Source organism: Nomascus leucogenys, chromosome 1a (genome assembly GCF_006542625.1).
Source record: "Nomascus leucogenys isolate Asia chromosome 1a, Asia_NLE_v1, whole genome shotgun sequence".
Lineage (NCBI taxonomy): Eukaryota > Metazoa > Chordata > Mammalia > Primates > Hylobatidae > Nomascus > Nomascus leucogenys.
In genome coordinates this window covers 606,618-631,246 of record NC_044381.1, presented here as the reverse complement: position 1 = coordinate 631,246, position 24,629 = coordinate 606,618, and the positions used below count along the sequence as shown (strand labels likewise).

General features: G+C 40.7%; 1 protein-coding gene across 1 annotated transcript in view; it reads left to right on the top strand.

Annotated features, from left to right (window-relative positions):
- Positions 1-24,629, top strand: part of PGM5 (phosphoglucomutase 5) — a 185,809-nt gene that overhangs the window by 97,725 nt on the left and 63,455 nt on the right. The window contains exon 7 of the mRNA XM_030810753.1: positions 15,351-15,466. Within this exon, the coding sequence (XP_030666613.1) occupies positions 15,351-15,466 (116 nt within the window). The remainder of the gene's footprint in view (positions 1-15,350; positions 15,467-24,629) is intronic.

Here is a 24,629-nt window from a genome sequence, read left to right as displayed (position 1 = left end):
AAGCCTTTGGAGTCCCTGGAAAGTAAAATTGAGGAGTATTTCCTTAAGAGAGGAGAGATTCTTTTCCTCAAGGTGAACTTCAGCTATGGGTGCCCTCTGATGGGGACCCCATGGTCAGAGAGCTTTCAACTCACACAAGCACCTTCCCCTACCCAAGGTAAGGATTTCTGCCTGTTAAGTGATAGCTGCATTTATGGAGTGTTTATCATGTGTCACAACTACCCCCATCTCTGCCTATGAGCACATGAAGGCTTGTAGAAAAGCAGTGACTTACCCAATTCCCCAAAGCTAGTGAAAGGTGGGCGTCAGGATTTGAACCCAGGTTTGTCTACCCAAGGAGCCAGAGCTTGTTTCATTCTACTGCACAGCCTCTTTAATCTTCGATGCAGGAACTGAGGATAAGAGAGGATAAATTAATGGCTTACAAGTGTCACAGAATTAATAGTGTAAGAGTGGAGCTTCAAACCCCAGTCTGTCAGATTTTAAATCCACTGAGATGCTTACAGCTATGGGAGTAGGGTGGGGAGGACAGTTGCTTTGCTTATATTTAAGAGAGATGTCCAGGGGAGGCAAGAGTTGGACCTCAGCCTGCTGGGGTTTGACTAGTGTAGTCAGCATGCTCACATGGTAGACTCTCATACCAGCACCAATGTTCAATGTCAGTTCAAGTCTGAACCTCCAATCAGATAATATCCTTTTGAGGACCTCTTAAACACTGTATAAAACGTGCATCAAAATTCAGCTATTAAAATTGTGAATAGATATATACAATTGCATATGTTAATTGATCACTGTCATCTGAGTACGGTTTTTCTTAAATATTTTAAACTCACCTAAAAACAAGAATCTCTAGAAATAGAACATAAAAACAAAAACAAAACAAACAAAAGAAACCACTACTTTTAAGTACTGCCACCTGGGCTCTAACCAAGACCCATAACCCAGAATATTCTAGCAAAGAGGTCTAGGAATTTGCATTTTTAATTAGCACCCCAGGTGGTTCTTATTATCAAGAAAGTGTGAAAAATTTTAACCTCTTCCGAGAAGGTGAATAATTAAGTACTACCAGCTCCCCCATCTCAGAATGTTTTACAGCTTGCCAAAAAGAGGGGGAAACGCTGTCCAAGCTTGTTTGCTAGGTTAGGCCTTTAAGGCCACTATCTGGGAATTCCATATGTGTAATCATACTGTAAGTTTAATAAAAGTTTACATCGTATGAAGTCAATTTGCTACTTTTACTTGGATTGGATATGCACATTTGGTTTCATGAGGGGGAAAAAATCCACTGTCGTATTTCATCCAGCTAGAAAATATGTTATAAGTGACGGATCATTTCTTTTTTCTGACTCTTGGAACACTGTTTCAAGATTTTCAGAGAAACTCAGTCAATAGCTTAGTGCTTGGTTAGTGTGCATGAGCAATAACATTGCCAGTAGTTAATTAAATGAGTGACTTGTAGCCTCATCATATCAAAAGCAAAATTATAAAAATTCTTTCAAGTTCTTTTGGAGCAAAAGTAGATTTTTATGTGAGATATGGATATATTTTAATATTTTTGGTATGATATGGGATGGGGCCTCATACACACACACTCACAGAGTTTACCACCACCGAATGCTTTTGCACAGGGCACACAATTGGAAAAAATAAAATATGCCATTCAAAGTTGGGTCTTCAACAGCTCAAAGATGGTGAAAGGCTTTCAGGGCCACTCTCCATTGTGTGACTGTCTCTGAAGCATGTAGTCCGCTTCCTGCTACACCAGAAATGTCCTTAGGGAACCTGAGGACAGTAGGTTCTATTCTGCCTGAATTCAGGTGAGGCCAATGGTGAGCTGCTGCATCCAGTTGCACAGGATGTGCACTGTGTAAGGGCACCACATACCAAGGGGGCATTATTCCCATTGCAAACACACTACATTTGAATATTTACTATGACAGCGCTTCAGCAGATGGCATTACAGTGTTCTGTTCTGAGAAACTCAGTGTGCTACAGTACTTTTTAATAGCGATAAATTATTGGGTCTTGAAGAAGGGATACCTTTAGCACAAAAGGCACAGCTTGGGCTTCAGCCCTGGCCTGACAGAGAGAGGTATTCCTCCTGCTCCATTCATCTTTATCTCCCTCCTCTGTAGGCGGTGGGATTTTGACCTAAAGGGACTGCTCACCACCCCCCTTCCCCACCACAAGACTGCGCCCCTGAAGCAGTTCCAAGCTCAGAAGCCCTAGAGAATTCCATTCGCTTTTCTACCAGCCCTTTGCCCTTCCACCACCAGCAGGCTTGCTTGTTTTCTGGCAGTTAGTCCCTGAAGTAAAAGCTCCCTGCCCTTCTCTTAGTAAGAAGTTTCTCATAAGCACCAAGAGCCCCTACACGGAATAGAACCACACAGACCAACATGACCCTTGCCTCAGTCTCCAGAGAAGTGGGGGGTCAGTTAAGTGGCCTTCTCATCTCCCTGGGGAGTCTCTGCTTCTCCAGTTGATCTCAGGAACTGCCTGTTCTCAACAACCTATTTTGGTCTGTCTCCCATAGATGACTAGGACCTCTGAGAGAGGATCGGTCTCAGTGCAGGTAGCACTACATGGGTGATCCTGAATGCAAACAGCTGCTGTTCCCATCTCCTTCCTCTTCCCCTACCACCTCCCCTGGATCTGAACCCCAGAACCGGACTGTTCAGGGGAACAGAGAACACGTCACTTAGATACCAAACAGACTTACTGTCAGCCACGTTCACTAGCTATGCCTCCAGCTGTCCCCACTAGGCTAGTCCCAGAGTGGGTGCTAAGGCAGGGCTGCCCTTCCCTGCTGAGTTCAGAGCTTAGTGCAAGTTAGGACCTGGAGGAGGGATATCTCTGCTTCCAAGGCATCACCTTCTAGCATCTCCTTTCTCAAGGCTCTTTGGACAAGGCTTCTTGCTGGGAATCCTTGATGTGAGTTAAGAGCATTTGACATAGTCCTTCCTCTCCCTTGCTCTTCAAAAGTGTTCAGTGGGAGTAAATTCCCTTGGACCCCACCACTATCATAGTCATATAAAGAAAATATTGGTTGGTAAATCTTAGCCAGCGTTTTCCCATGTGTGCTGAATGAAACCACCAACCCCACAAGGTGCTCTGTGTAAATGTGAGAAATGTATACTCTACCTTCCTTGTGAAGTTTTACAATGAAGTGAGCATTTGGTTTTGAAACATCCTGCCAAGGTAGAAGGTCCACTTTTACCATAGTCTCTTACCTTTTCATAATAAATTTACAGCACTGGACTTGGTGAATTAACATGTAAGGTTATTAACCTTTTCAGCCAACCCTTTGTATGTAATTCCTTTGGAAATTCACCCACCATCACTGAATTTTATCTTAAACTTTCTGGTTTTGTTTTGTTTTTTGAGACAGGGTCTTGCTGCTGCCCAGGCTGGAGTACAGTGGCATGGTTATAGCTAACTGCAGCCTTGAACTCCTGGGCTCAAGCAATCCTCTCATCTCAGCGTCCCAAGTAGATGAGACTACCGGTGCACACCACCACACCTGGCTAATTTTAGTATTTTTTCTTTTTTTGAGCCAGGAGTTTTGCCCAGGGCAGTCTCAAACTCCTGGGCTCAAGCTATCCCCACTCCTTGGCCTCCCAAAGTGTTGGGATTGCAGGCGTGAACATGCTGTAATCTCCCTCCTTATCTCAAACTTTCAATCATCCCATGTATTTGCTTACACTGGTATTTTAAGACCAAGTTCTGGAATCTAATATCTACATTATACTAATGTAGGAGGAGTCCGTGTTCTGATGGGCCCCATGAAGTTTGCATGAAATGAGCAAGTGTCTTTAAGCACTTAACTTCAAGAGACTCACAGATTAGAGAGGGAGTTAGGTGTCCCAGCATCTAATGCAATATCCTGTGCTGAGTGTCTAACTCCCGGGGTTTGCAGTGGTGGTACAAAGAGAGGACTGGCCAGATAAACCTGGAAAGTAAGGAAGTGGCGTAAGTCCAGGAGGGGATGGATGAAGAGTGTACTGATGTCTTTCATTTTCCTTCAAGACTTCCACTCCATCTCTTTCTCTCTGCTCCCCATCCTGTAGACTGACCTATAGGGACTATCAAGAGACCCCCCTCCCCTTCCCTCCAGATTTTAGTTGGGCTTGGGCAATTGGGAGCACCGCAGTTACCAGACAGAAGGAGGAGAATGCAAGCAGGCATTTCTTTCTCTCCCTATAGGATTTCCATAGGCTGGAAACATGACTCTTCTGAAGGTCAAGGTTCCTGCCAGGCAGCCCTATCCACACAGATCTGTCCCTGGATTTCAGTAATGAATCTAGGGATGGGATGCTGGTAGCCCTGATGTTACTTGCCCTCTTTACTAGCCACACCTGTGTAAACAGTTCCTGTATTAAACTCTCAAATTACTCAGTTTTGAGTGTGCCATCAATTCTGTTGGGGACCTCACTGATACAAGGAGTTATCCCTACCTAAGTGAACGATGTGTGCAAAGAACTGAAGCATCCTGGTGCTTGAAGGAGGCTCCATCTCAATAATAGTTTGTTATGGCAGGAGGGTGCAGCAGTAGGAGAGTTCATGAGGCCGATCACTCTCGCCGGTGCCCACGGAGTGCTCTGGGGGTCCAGGGCTCCCAGGCCTCATCGCATTTAGTCCCCACTGAGTAAGGAGATGTATTATCATTCCATTTTGTAGGTAAAAGATCCAGGCTTATGGAGGTTAAGTAACTTGGCCAAGGTCGCACTGCAAGAAGGGGTGGAGCTGCGTGGGAACTGAGAGTCCCTACTCTCCTCCGTGCTAAGACGTTAAACTTGATTCCACAGGCAGCACGTGTTTGGCTGCCTTTCCTGCTCACTCAGCCTTAGCTTTTGCTGTAAAACTCTCACTTCCCACAAAAGAATATTAACCTTCTCAATATTCCCTTTCCTCATAACTATGTGTCATTAAACTGAAGTGTTTCTTTAAAAGACAACATTAGAGCAGAATTAGTATGGCATGACCTTTCCTTATGCTTCCCAATAAAATTAAACCCAAACCTGAGTGACCAAAGGAAACCCTGGGAAGCTAAATGCAGTCTTGAAGATGGTTCCTTTCAGGCAGTGTGGCTGCCTGTGCATCCCTTGATATATGCTTGTCTTCTCGGAACCATGCAGAGAGAGCTGCCTGTGACCTGATTCGGCTTCACAGGAAACAGCAACCTGCGTCATCCATTGGGTCACAGATCAGAGTTACATGATGAAATGAAACAGGTGGAATGTGGTGTTCAATCCATGGTATTCCGAACCCACCATGGACAGCTGACACATTCCCAAAGAGGACGCAAAGGTTTGCATGTTGCCCTGCTCAGGGCATCTCTGCCTAGAATGGGTAGAGTTTGGGCCCTGAGAGATGTTAATCTATTGTCCAAAAAACAGGAACTCCCTAAAGAGAGCCAAAAATAAGAACCATACCCAGGACTGATGATTTCTTTTCTGTGATGTTGGCGGACAGGTTAGCAGGAGAAAACGAAGGGGAAGTGTTCATAGTACACAAAAGATAAACACCATCTCTTAGTTAAAAAAAAACAAAACAGGAAGGTTTTGAGTTCTATTCATGTAAATAAAAGGCACTAAGAATCTTGGGCAATGCCCAGGCTAGTTAATTACAGTTGGCTGCAGGAGCGTGCACAGACTTGCCGTCTGCCATCAGGGGCATAGTTACGGGGGAGGGTAAGATCTTCCAAGTTCCTCCACAGCCCTGGTGGCACTGGTGAGTTCTGGCTGCTTCTCTGAGCCAGGTGGTGGTGTGTCTCTTCATTTAGTCCCATTAATTCTTCAGTGTTGCAAATATCTGAACCCTGTTATTAAAGAGTTGGAAAGATATCCCACTAGGTTTTCAATATGGAGTATTGATGAAGAAACAGTAATTGGAATAGCAGGGGTCTGAGATAATATTGCAAGACAAAAGTACATACAATTTCTTTTTTGTGGCTCTTTTGCATTCTATAATTTGGTGGCCTTGGACTATGGCTTTTTGTCACTGTAGAAATAAACTACAGCTTGTCTAGAGCCTTTCTGATGGATAATAGGTTGCTTCTGATTTAGCTGTATTTCTCTTTCACATATAGTGTGGTAATAAACATCCTTGAACCTCATCTTCTTGTGCACGTGTGTTCAAGTTTCTCTAGGAAAGATACCAGAGAGGAGTTTGCTGGATTATAGGGCATGAACAAGTCTACCAGGAATTCGCAAACAACTCTGAGTGTAAAGTGAGTGTACCAACTTATAATCTTGCTGTCTTTTTTTTTTTTTTTTGTCGTTTCTGTTTTCCCATGACACTTCACCAACCTTTGGTATTATTAGATTTTTTCTTATTTTTTGCAGGGGGACAGAGTCTCGTTCTCTCACCCAGGCTGGAGTGCAGTGGCGAGATCTCGGCTCACTGCAATCTCTGCCTCCTGGGTTCATGCCGTTCTCCTGCCTCAGCCTCCCGAGTAGCTGGTACTACAGGTGCCTGCCACCATGCCTGGCTAATTTTTTTTTTTTTTTGGTATTTTTAGTAGAGATGGAGTTTCACCCCATCAGCCAGGATGGTCTCGATCTCCTGACCTCATGAGCTGCCCGCCTTGGCCTCTCAGAGTGCTGGGATTACATGCAAGAGCCACTGTGCCCTGTCCTTTTTTTTTTTTTTTTTTAACTTGAGACAGTCTTACTCTGTCACCCAGGCTGGAGTACGATGGTGCAGTCTCGGCTCACTGCAGCCTCCGCTTCCTGGGTTCCAGTGATTCTCCTGCCTCAACCTCCCAAGTAGCTGGGATTACAGGTGCCCGCCACCATGCCTGGCTAATTTTTTGTATTTTTAGTAGAAATGGGGTTTTGCCATCTTGGCCAGGCTGGTTTTGAACTCCTGAACTCAGGTGATCTACTCTCCTCGGCCTCCCAAAGTGCTGTGATTACAGGCATGAGCCACTGTGCCCGGCCTCTTTTTTTCTTATGTGGCTAATGTGATGCATGTAACATGATACTTGGCTGTTATTTTAATTTTCATTTCCCTGGTTTACTATATATTTTCATATTGGCCAATCAGTCTTCTTCCTCTGTGACTTGCTTAGGTGATCTGAGTTTTTCTTATCAGTTTGCAGGACTTCTTCATTTAGATTAGCCCTTAATCCTTCGATTTTATGCATTGCAACTATCTTCTCTCAATCTATGGCTTACTTCATTTTTTAGTGTCTTTGACAAATAGAAATTTTATAATTTTCAATGTGATTATGTTTATCAATCTTTTTCTTATATTTAGACCCAACTTATAGAATATTCTGCCCATTCTTTATTCCCCCTTATAGAACACGGGACAGACAGTGAGGTCCCTGTGGCCGTGCTGAAACAGAATCCAATATGAAACACCATAGCAAGGGACAGGTGTTTAATTTGGGAACACTGATAATGCCATTGTATTTCAGTGGGTACCCATGCCTCATAGAATTACTCTGTTACTCAGAGTAGTGAAGCAGCATTATACAAATACTAGTCTTCTCTGTTCTTTCTTCTTCTTTTAGAGCAAGTATGCATTTATAATTGCTGTATATTCATTTAATGTCCAGTGCCTAGATGTGGCCTTTCCCTCGTGTCTTATGACATAGATTCAGTAAGATTTCTGTAATACTGTCTAAGAAAACATGCTAATTGGATATAGAAGAGAGAACAAACAAAAATAGTTTAAGAAACATAAAAAGCTTGTTTTACAGAAATGCTTTATCTCCTGGGTTGGAGCTGTCATGTCAGTGATTACCACTTTTAGTTATAGGAGTGAATAAACTGATTTTAAATATTCTAAGATTATTACATAAGTCGTTTTTTTTTAAAGCTTCAATAAGAGGTCTGTATAACTTGCAAAATACAAAGCAAAACAAATCAAAAAGATAAGAAGGTGATTCATGTCTCGCTAGTCTGGGAAGAATCTCATGGAAGCCTGAAGGATAGCTGACAATTATCTCTTGACTATCTCTCGACTTAGCTGGAGCACTTAAGACTTAAAATTCTCCAACCCTAGACCTTCGGCAATGTATTTTCTTTGAAAATAACCAGAGCCAGGAACAGCTTACATTAAAGTGCTCAAGCATCAAGGCTGTAAACACAGACAATTGTTAATTCCCCAGATGTCGGGGTCCAGAGTATTTAACAGTTGAAGAGAGTGAACCTGCGGTAGTTTCAATTTTACATATTTTTCTCTTGGATCTTTGGTCAATTTCCTAAAGCCAAATTTTTTTCTTTCAAGTAAAGTCAGGATTTTCAGAAATCTGCCTGCCTATGTTGCCTAACAGAATTTAAGATCTAAGTGTGAAGAGTCCTCCTCTTTTCCCCATGGCACCTACCTAAAATGAAAGTGGAGAAGCTTCTAGGTAAAGCGGCAAAGGCCCATGGGGTTGGGGTCCACCTTTATTTGTTTTATAATTGGTCAAACTCTAGGAGTTTAGAGATACTATGAGGCATGCAGTTATCTTTTGCTTTTTCTTTTAAATATTCTTTAAATGATATATTTAGTTCCCTTTGGGTTAAATGAAAGGCCCAGTACTAAGAGCAGTGATAATATTGCAACTCTGTAGGCCATTTTGCAAAATTATATACTATCCCATTTGAACCTTACAACCTCTCTGATAAGACAGGCAAGGAAGGAGTTATTTAATATGTGGATTTTGAGGTTTAGACCAGGCTGAAATAATGGAGGCCCCAGGATTGAATAGCACTCTGCTAAAGTTTATATATATGGTTGAAAACCTTTTGTAGTTATCTTATTATGATAGCCTCATGTTTTATGTTTATTTTATTAATACCTGAAAGTGTGAGTTGTTTCATCCAAAAAATGGGTTTAAGAGTAGGTTTTAAGATTGCTATTAGAAAACCAGGTTTAGCTGAACTCTGCCTCATTCATATATGAACCAGGCAGGCTTTCTTAAAATGGCTTCTAAAGTACAAACTCATATAAGCCTTTTACCATACAGCAGCCCCAGCCAGCAGTGCTAGACATCAAAGAAGGGATCTGGGAGTGAACTCATCGATGTGAAAATATTGAAGAGCTAACTTGAGGGCTGTTGTGTAAAATGTCTGTCAGACATTAGCCAGCATATCCAGGATGGTATTAAACTCCATCTTCAGTAGTTTGATTCTTGGGATTATGTAAACATCGCTAGTTCAAACATGCGCTTAGTCATAAACACTGCAGAGAGCTTTTTCTTTTAAATAAACTTTTAATTGAAGTATAATGGACATACAGAAAATGCACAACTCATAAATGTTTACTTCAAGGAATTTTTCACCAAATGAACACACCCATGTAACTACCATCTGGATCAAGAAGCAGAATAGCACCTGAAGCTTCCTTGTTCCCCATTCTGATCACTTATTCTCTCTCCTCCTGAGAGGTAACCGCTATTCTGAGTTTTCCCATCAATGATGAGTTTTGTCTATTTTTGAATGATACATAAATGAAATCATACAGTGTATATTCCTCTGGGTCTGGCTTATTTCACTCAGTGTTATGAGTATAACATTCATTCTTATTGTTTCATCTAATGGCAGGCAGTTCATTTTTGTTGTCCTGTGGTACTCCTTTGTGTGAATATACCACATTGAGTAAATACACCACAGTTGGTACTAATTTGCATCCCTTCAACAGTACATTAGGGCTCCACATCTTTACCAGCACTTGGCAATAGCACCCCTTCCAGCTAGTCTTGTGGGTACATAGTAGTATTTCACTGTGGTTTTAATTTGCATTTCCCTGATCTCTAGTGATGTTGAGCATCTTTTCATATGCTAATTGTTATTTGAATATGCTGTTTTGTAAAGTGCCTGTTCAAAACTTTTGCCTATTTTTTAAGGTTATCTGCCTTTAAAAAAACTTATTTATAAGAGCTTTTAAAATATAAACTGCAGGTAAGTCCTTTGTTAGATATACATGATGCAAGTATCTTTTTCTAATCTGTGTATCTGAGGGTCTTAAAAGGGGTCTGAGAGTTCAGCGTGTAGAAAATAGTACCATGGGCCCTCCTTGGCTCTCAAGAAAGTGGACATTTGAAGACAGAGGAAAGGAAGAGAGACCTGGATCTGATGCTCTTTAAATCTATCACGAGTTTCTTGAAATAGGATTCCAAGAGCAGCTGGATATGCCTCATGCATTTGATGTGATCAGTCTGTGTTTATTTGGCTACTCTCTTGCAAGGTAAACAAAGAGTCATCAATATATAATATTCTGGTAAACTCTTATCATACATAATGATATAGTGCTTTGGGTTAATAAATATTTGAATACCTACTATGAGCAAGCACTGGCCAGGACCCTGGAGGCGCAAAGGTGGATACGTCAGCACCCCTATGCTTAGTGAGCTTTCAGGGCACTTTTAAGGTACTTTTGTATCTACTATCCTGTTTGATCATATAAGGGTAGGGTGACCATCAGAGTGGTAAGATACAAATAATGTATCCTTTTGCTCCTCAAACCTTTGAGGATCGTTTAGTCACTGCCCCTCATTCTGTAAGATCTGTCTTTCTAAGATATGCCTTTGCCAAATCCTAATAGCCCCACTAATTAATACCTGGAGCAATTCTCTTTTCTCAAAAGGACTGATTCAGATAAAACATGCAGAAATGACTTTATATTTTAAAGAAAGCTACAAGGGGCAAAGACCATAAAATAGATTTACTTAGTCCCCTGCTATTTAACAACCCTTTTAACAACTCCTTAAATAATATTTATTAGTCAACTGAAATCATATAGCATTTATTGAGGGCAAGTCTGGAGAGGCACCGTTGTATTCTAGACATTGAAGGAGCCATGAAGACATGTAAGATCCAATTTCTGCCCTCGTAGAAGTTCTAACACATTGCTGGTGGTGATAGTGTTTGTGTGTGGAGGGAGAGTGTTCAGTCAGCACACAGCGTATGCAAGGACAATGTAAACATAAAGACCCATACCACAGAAGCTCCGCAGCAGGAAGGGTCACGTTGGACTGATTTCAGTGATGAGGAAAGGACTGTATTCATTAAGATAGTGTCGCTGCTGCTATAAAACTATCCCCAAGATGTATAACCACCCAAACACATAAAAAGGTGTTTTCAGTCCCCTAAAGTTAAAAACAGGTGTGGGTCCTGATTCATAGTTGACTCTGTTCCAAATGGTGATTCAGAGATCCAGGTCCTCCCCTCTCGTGGGTCAGCCATCTTCAACATATGGCTTTTAAGATTGCTGGGCTTGTCCACATCAAGCTGGCAGAAGGAGAAAGAACGTGGAAAATGAAAAGATCTTATAGCCAGATGTGAAAGAGGAGTTCCATTGGCTAGAACTTGAGTTTCATTGGCTAGAACTCAGTCACATGGCCACAGCTAATTTCAAGGGAGGTGGAGAACTACAGTCCACCTGTGTGTCTGAAAAGATGAGATGGATTGTTGACCACGTAGCAGTCTTTGCCACAGGCTTTGTTATGGTCTGGATGTTTTTGTTGCTTTCAATATTCATGTTGGAACTTCATTCCCTCCAAAATTCAGGTGTTGCCAATATGATAGTGTTCAGAGATAGGGCCTTTAAGAGGTGTTCAGGCCAGGAGGGCTCCTTCCTCATTAATGGCATTAAGACCCTTATAAAAAAGCCTTTACAGAGCATTTGGCTAGCTTTTCCTGCTGCCTTTGCCATGTGCAGCAGGAAGGCCTTCACCACACCAGATGCTGGTGCCTTGATCTCGGACTTCCCAACCTCTAGAACTGTGGGAAATAAATTTGTATTTTTTTAATATAAATTATCTAGTATCAGCTATCCCATTATAAGAGCACAAAATGGATAACAGGCTTTATGCTGTAAAAGCATTTAAGGTAGGTCTTCAGGCAACTTGAAGTATTCTAACAGAGGTGGGAAAGGAGGATTAATCCTGGAAAAATGAGTAATCCCAGCACTTTGGGAGGCCGAGGCGGGTGGATCACGAGGTCAGGAGATCGAGACCACAGTGAAACCCCGTCTCTACTAAAAATACAAAAAAATTAGCCGGGCGTGGTGGCGGGCGCCTGTAGTCCCAGCTACTCAGAGAGGCTGAGTCAGGAGAATGGCGTGAACCCGGAGCTTGCAGTGAGCCGAGATCGCACCACTGCACTCCAGCCTGGGCGACAGAGCGAGACTCCGTCTCAAAACAAACAAACAAACAAACAAAAAAGGACTGGGCAGTATACAACAACAAAATTTAAGGGCATATTTGGAAGATAGGAAATCATTCATCTTGTTAGCAGAATAGAACACATAGGGAGTAGTGCGGCAGAAACTGTTGGAAAGCTAGGTTGATACAATTTCCAACCTAAGTCACATTTTAGGAGGTTTTATAGTTTTCAGGCTCATTCTCACTTGCAGGAAAAATGTGGCCCAGGTTACTTTTCTTTTTTTCCCTTCACACTCTGGCCTTTCCTAGGAAGTGAGTTCTCATGTTTACCTCCCCCACACAATGGCAAGCAGTTAGGGAGAAGGGTTCAGCCCCTCAGCATGGGCAACTGCGTTTTCAGCTTTTGTAGTAGAGAATTTCAGAGATTCCAGGGGCCTTCTGCCAAAAACCCATCTAATGCATGGTTTCTGCTGAATGCTGTGTTTGGGATGAATCCCAAGTTCAGGAGAGGGAGGAGAGAGGGAAATTCCTTTTTGACCCTAGGACACAATTAACTCATAGCCAGGATCCTGGAATTTGATTACCCATATTGTTATTTTGGCTTGGATAGCTCATAGTTATAAAAGTATCCGGTCCTTTAAAATCCAGCCGCAGCTTTCAGCTTGATGACCTCCTGACAGTGATTAATTGGAAAGGGTGGGAGCTGGGGAAATCCTTTTCCCTCCCTTCAGACCTGCCAACTTGGCTTTGAACCTACAAGAATGTTTTGGTCAGAGAACATACATCCCCACACCCCGTACCCTCACTCTCACCCTCACCTCTGCCCCATGTTGCGCATTTTATTTGTTATCCACATGCATTCATCTTTGTTGAATTAACTTTCACCCAGGCTTGACTATGTGCTGCCCCAGAAGGCTTCTGTGTGACTTTTTCTCTCTTCCTTGAGCTTCTGATGATGAAATTCATGTTATTCTGACCTTCCATAGCCTTCTGACCATGAAAATAATGTTATAATAAAGGTAAATGAAAATTTACCTTTGCTGTGTAGTTTGTGGATGGTTTCTTTCATTGTTCCTACCAGAATGTAAGCATGATTCTATATCTTTCTTAAACCATTGAAAAAGAGAGAAGACGGAATATTTGAAGTAACAGCTGACCACCTGAAAAGTGCTTTTCAAGGCAAACTGGAAGAGGCAGCACACAGTTTTTCAGTCCTGAGCACATTCATTGTATTTGGGGTTTGTGAAAAGGGAGGTGTTCACCTTCCCACGGCAAGAGTTTCTAGATGTTTTTTTTTCCTTTAGTTGGCCACAAAGCCAACCTAAAGGAATCATTACTACATGGCGTATTTTATCCTGTGTTTGTCTTTCTTCCTCTTCTTTCTCAAGATCCTCATTGATCCCACTCTATGGTCATCCCCTGCACTCACAGCCTTCAAATAACTAAATCTTGCTGTTCGTAGGCATTTGGTGTTTTTCTCTTTCAGTTGCTAGCGTTGGGGAAGATGAAACTCTTCAGGCCAATGTCTGTGGTACCAGCTTATTCCCTAGCCTGCTTTGAGATCTACATCCCTCATGAAGCACTAAGACATTTGAAGAGACAGGATGGTGTAAAGGAATGGAACATGAGGAGAAATTAAGCAGATCTGGGTCCCAATTCTAGCACTGCCCCTTAGCTCTGTGAAACTTTGAACAAAAACTTGACTTCTCTGAGCCTGAAACTTGACAGCATTGATAAGTTTTGGCTGTTTTTTAATTTTATGTGAGTGGAACAATACAGTATATATACCTTTGTTACTGACTTCTTTTACTTAATACAGATGCTCTTTGACTTAAGATGGCATTGCATCCTGATAAACCCATCTTAAGTAAAAAATTTTGTTAAGTCAAAAATGCATTTAATGCACACAGCAGACAGTCTCTGATGTATGATGGTTCAAGTTAAGAATTTTTGACTTTATGATGGTGCAAAAGTAATAGCCATTCAGTAGAAACCACAACCCCACCATAAGTCATAGGAGCTCCTCAACTTATGATGGGATTGTATCTGGATAAACCAATCATAAAGGGGAAAAATTGTAAGTCAAACCATCATAAGCCAGATCTGTCTGGGTTATATTTATGAGATTCATTGAAATTATTGCATACAGCAATAATTTGCACAATAGGATTTATGGTATTACATTGTATATCACAGATTATTTGTCCATTCTACTTTGATGGACATTTGGATTGTTTCAGTTATTATAAATTGTGATTCTATGATCATTCTTGTAAAATCTTATATATACACCCTGTTGAGCAATATTGCACACTGGGTTCCCCAGGAAGCAGCTCTAAGAGATATTTGCTTTCAGGAAGTTTATTCCTTTCTGCCTTTAAGACCAAAGTTGCATTCAAGATCAAAACTTATAGGGGAGTGAGGAAGGAGGATTGAACACAGAGAAGTTGGATTGAAATGCAGTCACAACGAAGGCCTCAGCCAACCTGTGGGGAGCTCTGGAGCTGAAATGGCCCTCTAGAGTTGTGCAAAATTGGGGCAAGGAGGCCAGGTCTTTATATACCCCTTTATACCAGTCATTGCATGTGGATTAACCCAGGCATGGGAACATGATTTGGGGTGACACATCTCTCTTTGACAGAGAATAGGGGCCACATCTGCGAGCTGTCAGCAATCAGCATTCCTAGTAGCTGGTAGAATGCATATTTTTATCCTAAAATGTCTAAAGTGTGTGTGTGTGTGTGTGCGTGTGTCTAAGGGGGAGCAGGTGGGTGGGGGGGGTAAATCTCAGCAGTGCATTACAGTGTCCGCTACATGTCATTAGTAATTTCTAGGAGTTGAATTTCTGGTTCATAGGATATGGGTAAGTTCATCTCTAGTAGATGCTGTTAAACAATATTCCAAAGTGTTTGTGCCCAAATGCCCTCTTAATTTAGATTCTGATATCCCCACATGGACTGTTTCCAAAAAGATAAAGAAAAATATATAGAAGTGAAACAAATGTAAAAAATATTCTGTATATTAACTTAATATTTTCTATATGGTGGAGAAAGCAAAATTGAGAACCAGTGAAATGGGTTGTTTGTTATTTTCTTACTTACGGCTTGATATCCTGAAATCTGTCAACACTACCGAAGTTGTTCTGAAATCTAGCGATGGATTTAGTAGATCCTAAAGTCTTCCTACTGTGCTGAGAAAAAAACAGAAAACGAGGTACATGAATTGACTTTTCTCAAATTTCATTTTTCAGAGTGGCCAAATCAATGAAGGTCCCTGTATATGAGACCCCAGCTGGATGGAGATTCTTCTCAAATCTGATGGACTCAGGACGGTGCAATCTGTGTGGGGAAGAGAGCTTTGGCACTGGTAGGCTTTGTTGGGTTGATATTACTGGGGACGGTGGCTGCAGCCTTTTGTGATCTCAGTTTGGAGATCTGTGAACTTTCTGTGAATTACAGAGGAACAGTTAAGTAGAGGCAAAAAATCAGAGAAACCTAGTAGAGTATGTGCCGTGATATGCTTACCTCTTTTGTCCGTTTTGTTTCTTCTTTTTAGAAATTTCTCTTTCTTTAAAAATTTCTATTATGGAAATTTTAAAGTATATGAAAGTAGAGAGAATATCGCATTGAATCCCCATGTTCCTGTCACTCCCATTTCAACCACCATAAACTTGTGATCAATCTTCCTTTATCTCTACCCTCATCCGCAGGGGAACGCTGCTCCCTGATTATTGTGAAGCAGTCCTCTGTAGCTTATTGTTTTATCCATAAGCATTTCAAGATGAATCTTTACATATAAGGGCTCTTGTTCAGAAAAACCACATAACCACAGTACCATTATCACACCTAAAATGTTAAAAAATTTTCTTTTTTTACATACTTTAAATACGTCATCCAGTTGTTTTCTGGCTTGCATCATGTCCAAGAAGTCGGATTTAATTTTTACATTTATTCCTCTGTATGTGAAGTACCCCCCAATCTCCTGCCTTTGGCTGACTTCAATATTTTTTAATCTTTGATTTTCAAAAGTCTAATCATATTAATAACGTGTCTAGGGGTGTATGCATGTATGTTTTCAACCCTATGTGGGGTTCTCTTGAATTCTTGGCTCCGTTGTTTGTTGTTGTTCATTAATTTTAGGAAATGCTCAGCTATTGTTTTTTCGAATATTTCTCCTTCCCCATTCTTCATCTCTTATCCTTCTGAGGCTCCAATTACACATGTGTTAGATAACTTGTGATGACAAATGAGCTGTTATGTTCATTGTTCTGATTTATTTCTTCCCTTTTTTCTTCTTGTGTTTCAGTTTAGATCATCTCTATTGGAACATCTTTAAGTTCACTGATTCTTTCCTTAGCTGTGTCCAATCTGCTGATGAGCCTGTTGAAGGAATTATTCTTCTCTGATACTGTGTTTTTTTTTTTTTTAGCATTTCTCTTTGACTCTTTTAAAACAGTTTTCAGCTCTCTGAAATTCCCCATCTGTTTATGCAATTGTTTATCTTTTTCATTAGATCATTTAACATATTAGACATGGTTGTTTTAAACACTCTGTCTGATAGTTCCAGTCTCTGGTTCATCTCTGACTTTGGTTCAGCTGATTGCTTTATCTCTTGACAATGGTTTGAGTTTTCCTGTTTTTTTGTAGATCTCATAAATTTTTATTGAATGCTGAATAATATGTGGATAAGAACAGTAGATATTCAGGTCAATTGTATTTATTCCTAGAAATGGGTACAACTCTTTTTTGGGGCAATTAGTGTGGAAGGTTAAGTTAACCTAGTCAAGCGGTGATCTGGGTTTGGGTTTTACTCTCTGTTTTAACCTTCAGTGTACCACAGGCTTCAAATTCCCCCAGCAGTGGCATATTTTTACTGCGTACTGGAACTGGGGAAGGGTAGTGGAGAGGTTTTTAAGTGTTCCTGTTTCACCCTCAGTTTTCAGTAGTGACTGCAAGTCTGTAACACAAAATACAGTTCTATCTCCAGGCTCTTAAACCTTCCCTGGTAGCAGTGACCTCTGACTAGTATTGGTGCAGGATTCTGAGCACAAGATTTCCTACCCTCTCCCCAGAGGCAGAAGGGTTTTTACTTTGCCTGTCTCTCAGAGACAATAGATCTTTTTCTGGACCTGGGGGTGAGAAGGTTTTCAGCGTGTACACCTAGGAGCATAAAGCATTTGTTTCATGTAAGAGAAGGGTTTGGGGGAGCAGAAGGGTTTCATCCTTGTCTCCCAGGGGCAGCTGATCATCGCTTGCATACCTGTACCACCAAGATTCCTTTTTTGTTCCTAATTTTTTGTGAGGACCCAGTAGAAATCTGTGGAAAAGAACTTGAAAATGCGCCCCTTGTATCTGGAACCCCAGGTGATTTTAAAGTAATGTGAAAGCCTACACTAGGCCTTTAAGAATTTTTTAAACTCTTACATGATTTCTTATTATCTGGTTTTTATGGCAGCCTGCTCTTTCTCCTGTGCTTTGCCAAAGCTGAGAGAATTTTCAGGATCTGTCTCTCCTTGGAGTGGCTTCTCTTTGGAATTCACTTGACTGTGTGGTCGTCTCAGATCTCTGAATTCAAGAAAACTTACCATGTTTGAGATTTCCTGGCCTTTTACCATTGCTAGGATGGGAATAGATTTCTCTTACTGATTTGCATATCCTAAAGAGAAGTACACAAGTGGAACTCTAAAAGTAATTTCTTAATAATTTCCTCTATCCTCATTTTCCCCCTCCCCATTAACAGTTTGTTCTAATTGGATCTAAAAGATCTTACACTGTAATTGGGTGATATGCCTCTTAAGTCTCTTTTAATCTACATTTCTCTTCTTTATATTTTGCCCTTATTATTTATTCATTGAAGAAACTGGGTCATATTTCCTATAGAGCTTTAAAATTGCTTTGATTTTGGTGATGCTGTCCTAATTTTCCTTTCTAATTTGCTTAATGTTTATATGAAGAGAAGCTATTGATTAATATGCTTTTTCTCTGGTTTGCAACTTCCTTAGTTGCCATTATAGTAATTATTAATATAATTATCATATTAATTGTAGTGGATTTTTTCCAAAAACTCTATATTCTCTTGGGATTTTAAAATATATAACCATGTAATCTATGAATAAAATATTTTTTGTGTTTTTCCCCTAATATCTACAACCCACCCTTCCTTCCTTCCTTCCTTCCTTCCTTCCTTCCTTCCTTCCTTCCTTCCTTCCTTCCTTCCTTTCTTTCTTGGCTCAGGTGCACATGTGAATGTTTGTTACTTAAGCAAAGTCATGTCACAGGGGTTTGTGGTATAGATTATTTCATCACCCAGGAATTAAGCCCAGTACCCAATAATTGTCTTTTCTGCTCCTCTCTTTCCTCCCACCCTACTCCTCAAGTAGACCCCAGTGTCTGTTGTTTCCTTCTTTGTGTTCGTAAGTTCTCATCATTTAGCTCCCACTTATAAGTGAGAACATGCATACACCCTTTATTTCATAGTCTTATCTTATTTCACTAGCTATCATCTTCAAAATACTAAGTAATAAAAAGTTAATAATTTTAGTGGCAATAGATTTAGTATTAATATTTTACCATCTGTTTTGATAATTGCTTTTTAATATTGGTAAAATCTTTATCATGCTTATATAGACTATTGTTCCCATTCCTATTTACTTAGAGTCTTATTAGCAATGACTGCTGGATTTATCAGGTACCTTGTCAGAATCTAGTGATATATTAATATAGTTTTTCTTTTTTGTTATATGAATATAGTGAAATATCATAATTGATTTCCTGGTATTAACTCATAAGTGAATTTCTGAGAATAAGTCCTATGGGTCATACTTAAACAGATTATAACAAATTCACTCTAAATGATCATAATGAGTATTTCAAGTCATGTTGGGCTTCATGAAGGAATTTTTTCTGGGATATTTTCTCTTACATGAATCAGTTGGACCCTACCAACACTACAATTAATAGTACACGAGAGATGTCATATGCATGTTTGTTTTCTAGGACAAAAAGAGCCCATATCAAGCTTTCTCAAGTACTACTGTCTGAACTCAGGATATACAGGTGGTAGCTCTGCTTGGGACAGCCAAAACTAGTGTACCCTTTTTCTGCTGGGGCCCTAAAAAATAGAATGATTTCCTTCCTCTTTGGTGTGCTTAGGCCAGTGACTGTAACTCAAAAAATGAGAAATTATATATTGTATACAATAGTTCTGCCACTAGTTAGTAAAATAAATCTAGGAACTGGAATGAAAACTGGTAAGTACAGGTTATCCCTTTTCTCTGTCTTTATAAGCATTTATTAAGTGTTTACAATATATTATAGACTTTTAGTTTCCAATTAAAGGGATAAACATTCATGTGTAAGGTTACACTTTTAGTAATAAATATTTGCCTACTTCAATTCAATAAACATTTATTCAGTGCTGACAGAGTACCAGGCATTGTGTTGGATGGTGTGTAGAATACAAAATGTTCAACACCACACCCTTCAGAATTTCTGAGCACTTTAGGGCACATAAGAAAGATGCACTTGGGAGGCCAAGGAGGGAGGATCACTTGAGCTCAGGAGTTTAGGACCAGCCTGGGAAACAAAGTGAGACCCCATCTCTACAGAAAATAAAGAAAATTAGCCAGGCGGTGGCATGTGCATGTAGTCCCAGCTACTTGGGAGGCTGAGGCAGAAGAATCTCTTGAACCCAGGAGTTCCAGGCTGCAGTGAGCTATGATGAGCCATGCCACTCCAGTCTGGGTAACACAGCAAGACACTGTCTAAAAAAAAAAAAGAAAAGAAAGAACAAAAGAGAGATGCATAGTTACTTGCTCTACAAGGCATAAACTTTGAAGCACCGCAATTGAGGAGTAGAAAATGTGCTATGGGAGATGACAAAAGGAGACAGTGCTTTTGGGCTGGAGGTTTAAAGCACACCTTATGAGAGATGGAAGTTAAACGAGTGCTTACAGAAGGGTTGGGGCAGCGGATGTACAAATAGGAAAGAGCAAGGTCTTGCCAGATGGAGGGAGTGATGTCAAAGAAGGAATAGAGGTGGGAGAGCAGGGAATGTGGGGACGTGTTCATTTCATGTAGTAAAGATACTATTTTTGAAATGTTCTTGTGTGCATATAAATATGCATACATGCATGTATGGGTATAGTAGGTCACAAGGAAAAATGTGTTTATTGTAGGTCATAGTCCAAAAAATCTAAAAAAGATTGGTTCTATAGCAGAGATCAGCAAACTTTTTCCATAAAGGGCCAGATAGTAAATATTTTAGGCTTTGGGGGCCAAGAGGCCACAAAGATCTCTGTCACAATTACTCAAATCTGCCATTGTAGCACAAAAGCAATTATAGGCAATACATAAGCGAATGAGCAAGGTTGTGTTTGAATAAAACGTTAATTACAAAAAGTTAAGTCCAGATTTGGCCCATGGGCTGTAGTTTGCTGACCTTTGATGTATAGGGTAGGGTAGAGGAGGAAGTTTCAAAAAGGAGTATTGGAAATACAGGTGAGGTGCCAATTCTTGAAGCCCTTTACCTGTGCATCTTGGATACTGGGACTTGAGTCAACCGGAAATAGGGACTTGAGTCAACCGGAAATAGGATGCCACATTCTGCATGGTGGGAGGTCAGCTTACAGACACTGCAGCAAGCTTTGTTTTTAGACAGCTATGCCGATTGCAACATGTAGGCTGGACTGGAAGGGAATCTTAAAAGTCTCTCACTTTATACTTATCTATAATTTTCCTTTAAAGGAGCACAAGAGAGTTTTCAGTGTATAAGGCTTTAAAATACTGCCTTCTCTGCCATTCTGCAGGTTGAAGTGACTTTAGGCTGGTGGGACAGATAAGATAAACCCCCGAGCCCAGGACATGGTTAAGTGATTGATTCAGTGCCCATGGAGCTTGGAAAAGTTCTCCACTTGAATTAAATTACAATGAAACAGGCCGGGTGTGGTGGCCCATGCCTGTAATCCCAACACTTTGGGAGGCGCAGGTGGGCAGATCACTTTAGGTCAGGAGTTTGAGACCAGCCTGGCCAGCATGATGAAACCCCGTCTCTATTAAAAATACAAAAATTAGCCGGGTGTGGTGGCAGACACCTGTAATCCCAGCTACTTGGGAATCTGAGGCAGGAGAATCACTTGAACCTGGGAGGCAGAGGTTGCAGTGAGCTGAGATTACGCCACTGCACTCCAGCCTGGGAGACAGAGTGAGAGTCTGACAAAAAAAAAAAAAAATTTACAGTGGAACTAAAAGACAAGTCCCCTGCCCTAAAGTGTATGCCGCTTTCCACTGTGCTAATCAGTCTCTCCCATGAAAACAATGACTAATTCTCTCTCTCCCACACTCAGTAGTAAATGCCCCATAGAAAATCTGAAGGAGTTAGGTCACTCAGCCTTGGAAAGACAAAGTGGCTTTATTCTGCCCTTACACTGAGCTTCCTTACTGCCCTGAGCTGGCTGTGGCAGGATCACAACAGAAGGTTGTTAAAAATGCAGATTTTCCACCCCACCCCTACTTTGAATCCCTGGCAATGTGAAGCCTGAGAACCTGCATTTTAAATACAGATCCTCAAGTAATTTCCACCTGCAGACAGGAGTAGAAAACATTGCTTAAGGGAAAACCAGTAGTTCTGCTTTTCATGAGAATTAGTAGCAAGAACGTGCCCGGGATGCCGCACCAGGTTTGGACCTGGCAGTACAAAGGCACAGGAATGTAAGATTGACAACCCACATTCGAGACCCTTGCCTACTCCTTACAGACAAGCCATGTGGCCTCTCTGACCCTCGTTCATAACCTGTAAAAGTCAGCTGATAATAGGAGCTCTCTAAGGATATAGTTTTCAGAATTAAATGAGCTAACTACAAGAGGAGAGATGGAAGATTCTAGCCTCAGTACAGGGGAGAAACTTCTAAAATTGATCCAAGCTTTCTCAGCTGAAGGCCTTTTCCAGCATCTCTGGGTCATGAAGCTGAGTACCAACCAGAAATGTGTAGTTTCATGCCAAGAAAACTTCAAAATATGGATCTGCCTCAGGCTGAGAATGCTAAGCTTTTGTCCAAGGATAGAGTCAGAAGAGGAAAGATATATCCTGAGTGAAAATTTCCCTTGCCAGCATCTTGAGCTCTCAGAACTCGCCAAGGTCATAAGCTAGTGATAGGCGTCAGTGCTGGGACTTCTCTCCCTTGGAAGGCTCCAGGTCCTGGAAAATAGGAAACCTGCATTTCTTGCTCTATCGAAGAACCAAGGTCATTTAAGAAGCCAAGTCATCTTTTGTGCTGGGACCAGGTATTCACCCACTTCCTGGGAAGGGTCCCAGAAAATTGCTTTACAAGAGAAAAGGAGAACATTTTGTCAATCCTCAGACTTAAATAGAAGAAGATTGTTCATCTAAATGGCATTCTGGCTACTCCTCTAAAGTTCCAAATTTGAAGCAATCTGGGCTTGTTCCCATACACAAAAACGATGTGTTAAAACAGTAACACTAAGATCTGATAAAACAAAAACTTTGAAGTTTTGGGGGGCATTTGTTGAAAATGTTCTATTGGTTTCCATCACTGTCATTCGTTTTCTAAGAAGTCATACCATTTTGAGAATATATAAATTGTCACAGCCCAGAGCTGTGTTAATACTCACAGGTAATACTGAAGAATCGTTCTCTTTGTGAATGCCTGGAAGATCTCCAAGCTTGGCTACCATCTTCAGTATTATTATTATTATTACTTTGGAGATGGAGTCTTGCTCTGTCACCCAGGCTGGAGTGCAGCGGCACTATCTCGGCTCACTGCAACCTCTGCCTCCTGGGTTCAGGTGATTCTCATGCCTCAGCCTCCCAAGTAGCAGGACCACAGGCGTGTGCCAACACTCCCTGGCTAAAATTTGTATTTTTAGGAGAGAGAGGATTTCGCCATATTGGCCAGGCTGGTCTAAAACTCCTGGCCTCAAGTGATCCGCCCACCTTGGCCTCCCAAAGTGCTGGGATTGCAGGCGTGAACCACCATGCCGGCCACTATTACTTTTCACTGTGTGTTCTTTAAAAACTAATGTCAATAGTCATACAAATTTGCCAACTAAAATCAAGCGATGTAACAATGTTTATTATTTCCAAGAAAGTACTTTGTTGAGTCTTTCATAAAAATAATAGTTTTTCTTAAATGAGCACTTAGTATGTACCTCTTGTATGTATTCATCTCTTTCTAGAAATTTGGAATTGAATCCAGAGCTGCTGGCATTAGCATGAGTTGTCCATACTTGTCACACCAAATTTTTCCACTGTGAACTCTGAAGTACAGGCCTGGTGCTCTTGAAGTTCACTGTTTTCATATGTGCCCAATTTCTAGCACAAGAAGAGGCCCTGAGTGTGTGTATATTCTGTGTCACAAGGACTCCTGAGTATCTTTCCAGTCTTTTGAGGTTTGCTGGATGCTTCCATGCATGGATTCCATGCCAGTATTGTAAATACCCTCAAGACAGGGCCCATGTCTATCTTGCTCAGCTCTGTTTCTTTGATAAATGGTAGGCCCTAGGTAAATGTTTGCAGGATGGGTGGAAAGATAGAAGGATGAATGGGAGAAGGGAGGGAAGGCTGGAAAGATAAAAGGAAAATAGGTGGGTGGAAGGAAGGAACAAAGAATGTTCATTTTGTTATTTCTTCCTTGTATTATTAGTAGTTATCTTTTTGTCATCCTTAAATGGATGTATTTCTGAAGATTAGGTATTTGGGTATCCCAAGATTTGGGAAGATTTATAAAACAAAATCACACAAATATAGACCATTTGGAAAGGGATGGGGAAGGATGTTATGAATGATAACAAAATTAGAATTGTATAAAATATAATTTTCAAATATTTTCAATCATCATAATTATTAGCACAAACTAATAGCTAACAACATGCTTCTAGGAAGATCTCCCTTCCTGAAGCTAGTGTTAATAAACAGATTTTAAATTATTTATAATTTATTGTATTAACTTGTTTATTTCTTATGCCTGTAGTTGTTGACAGTAACAGAAATAGCCATGTTCAACAGTGGGCTGGGTTCCAGCTTTAGTGATCTTTTGTATGCACCAAATTCTTACTGACTTTAGCATAGTCATTTTGTGCTCTGTTGTCTTGTGGTTTGTTATCATTCTCCAGTTACTTCGTGAATGAACACTTTATTTCCCCGGAGAGTTGTAGAGCTGGTAACATGTTTAGGGTCACGCCTCTTTCTTCATTTATATTTCACATATGAATGATGTATACCCCAACTGAAGATTGGGTTCACGGTAGTGCCATTGCACAAATACTGAGTAAGTTTAACTGTCTCTTATTTATACAATTATTACATTTACTATTTTATATTCCTCAAAAGGTAAAATATAGGAAAACTTTAGTCCGGTCCCCATCTGGATGGTTATTCCCTCTACATTTGTCTGTTTTCGCATCTTTCGACTCTAGTCTCTAGGAGAGAGAAAGAGGCCATATATCCATGCATTTCAGATTACTGGGGTCCTACTGCACTTCTTTTCCTTATTTGTAGCCAGTGTTTATAAATT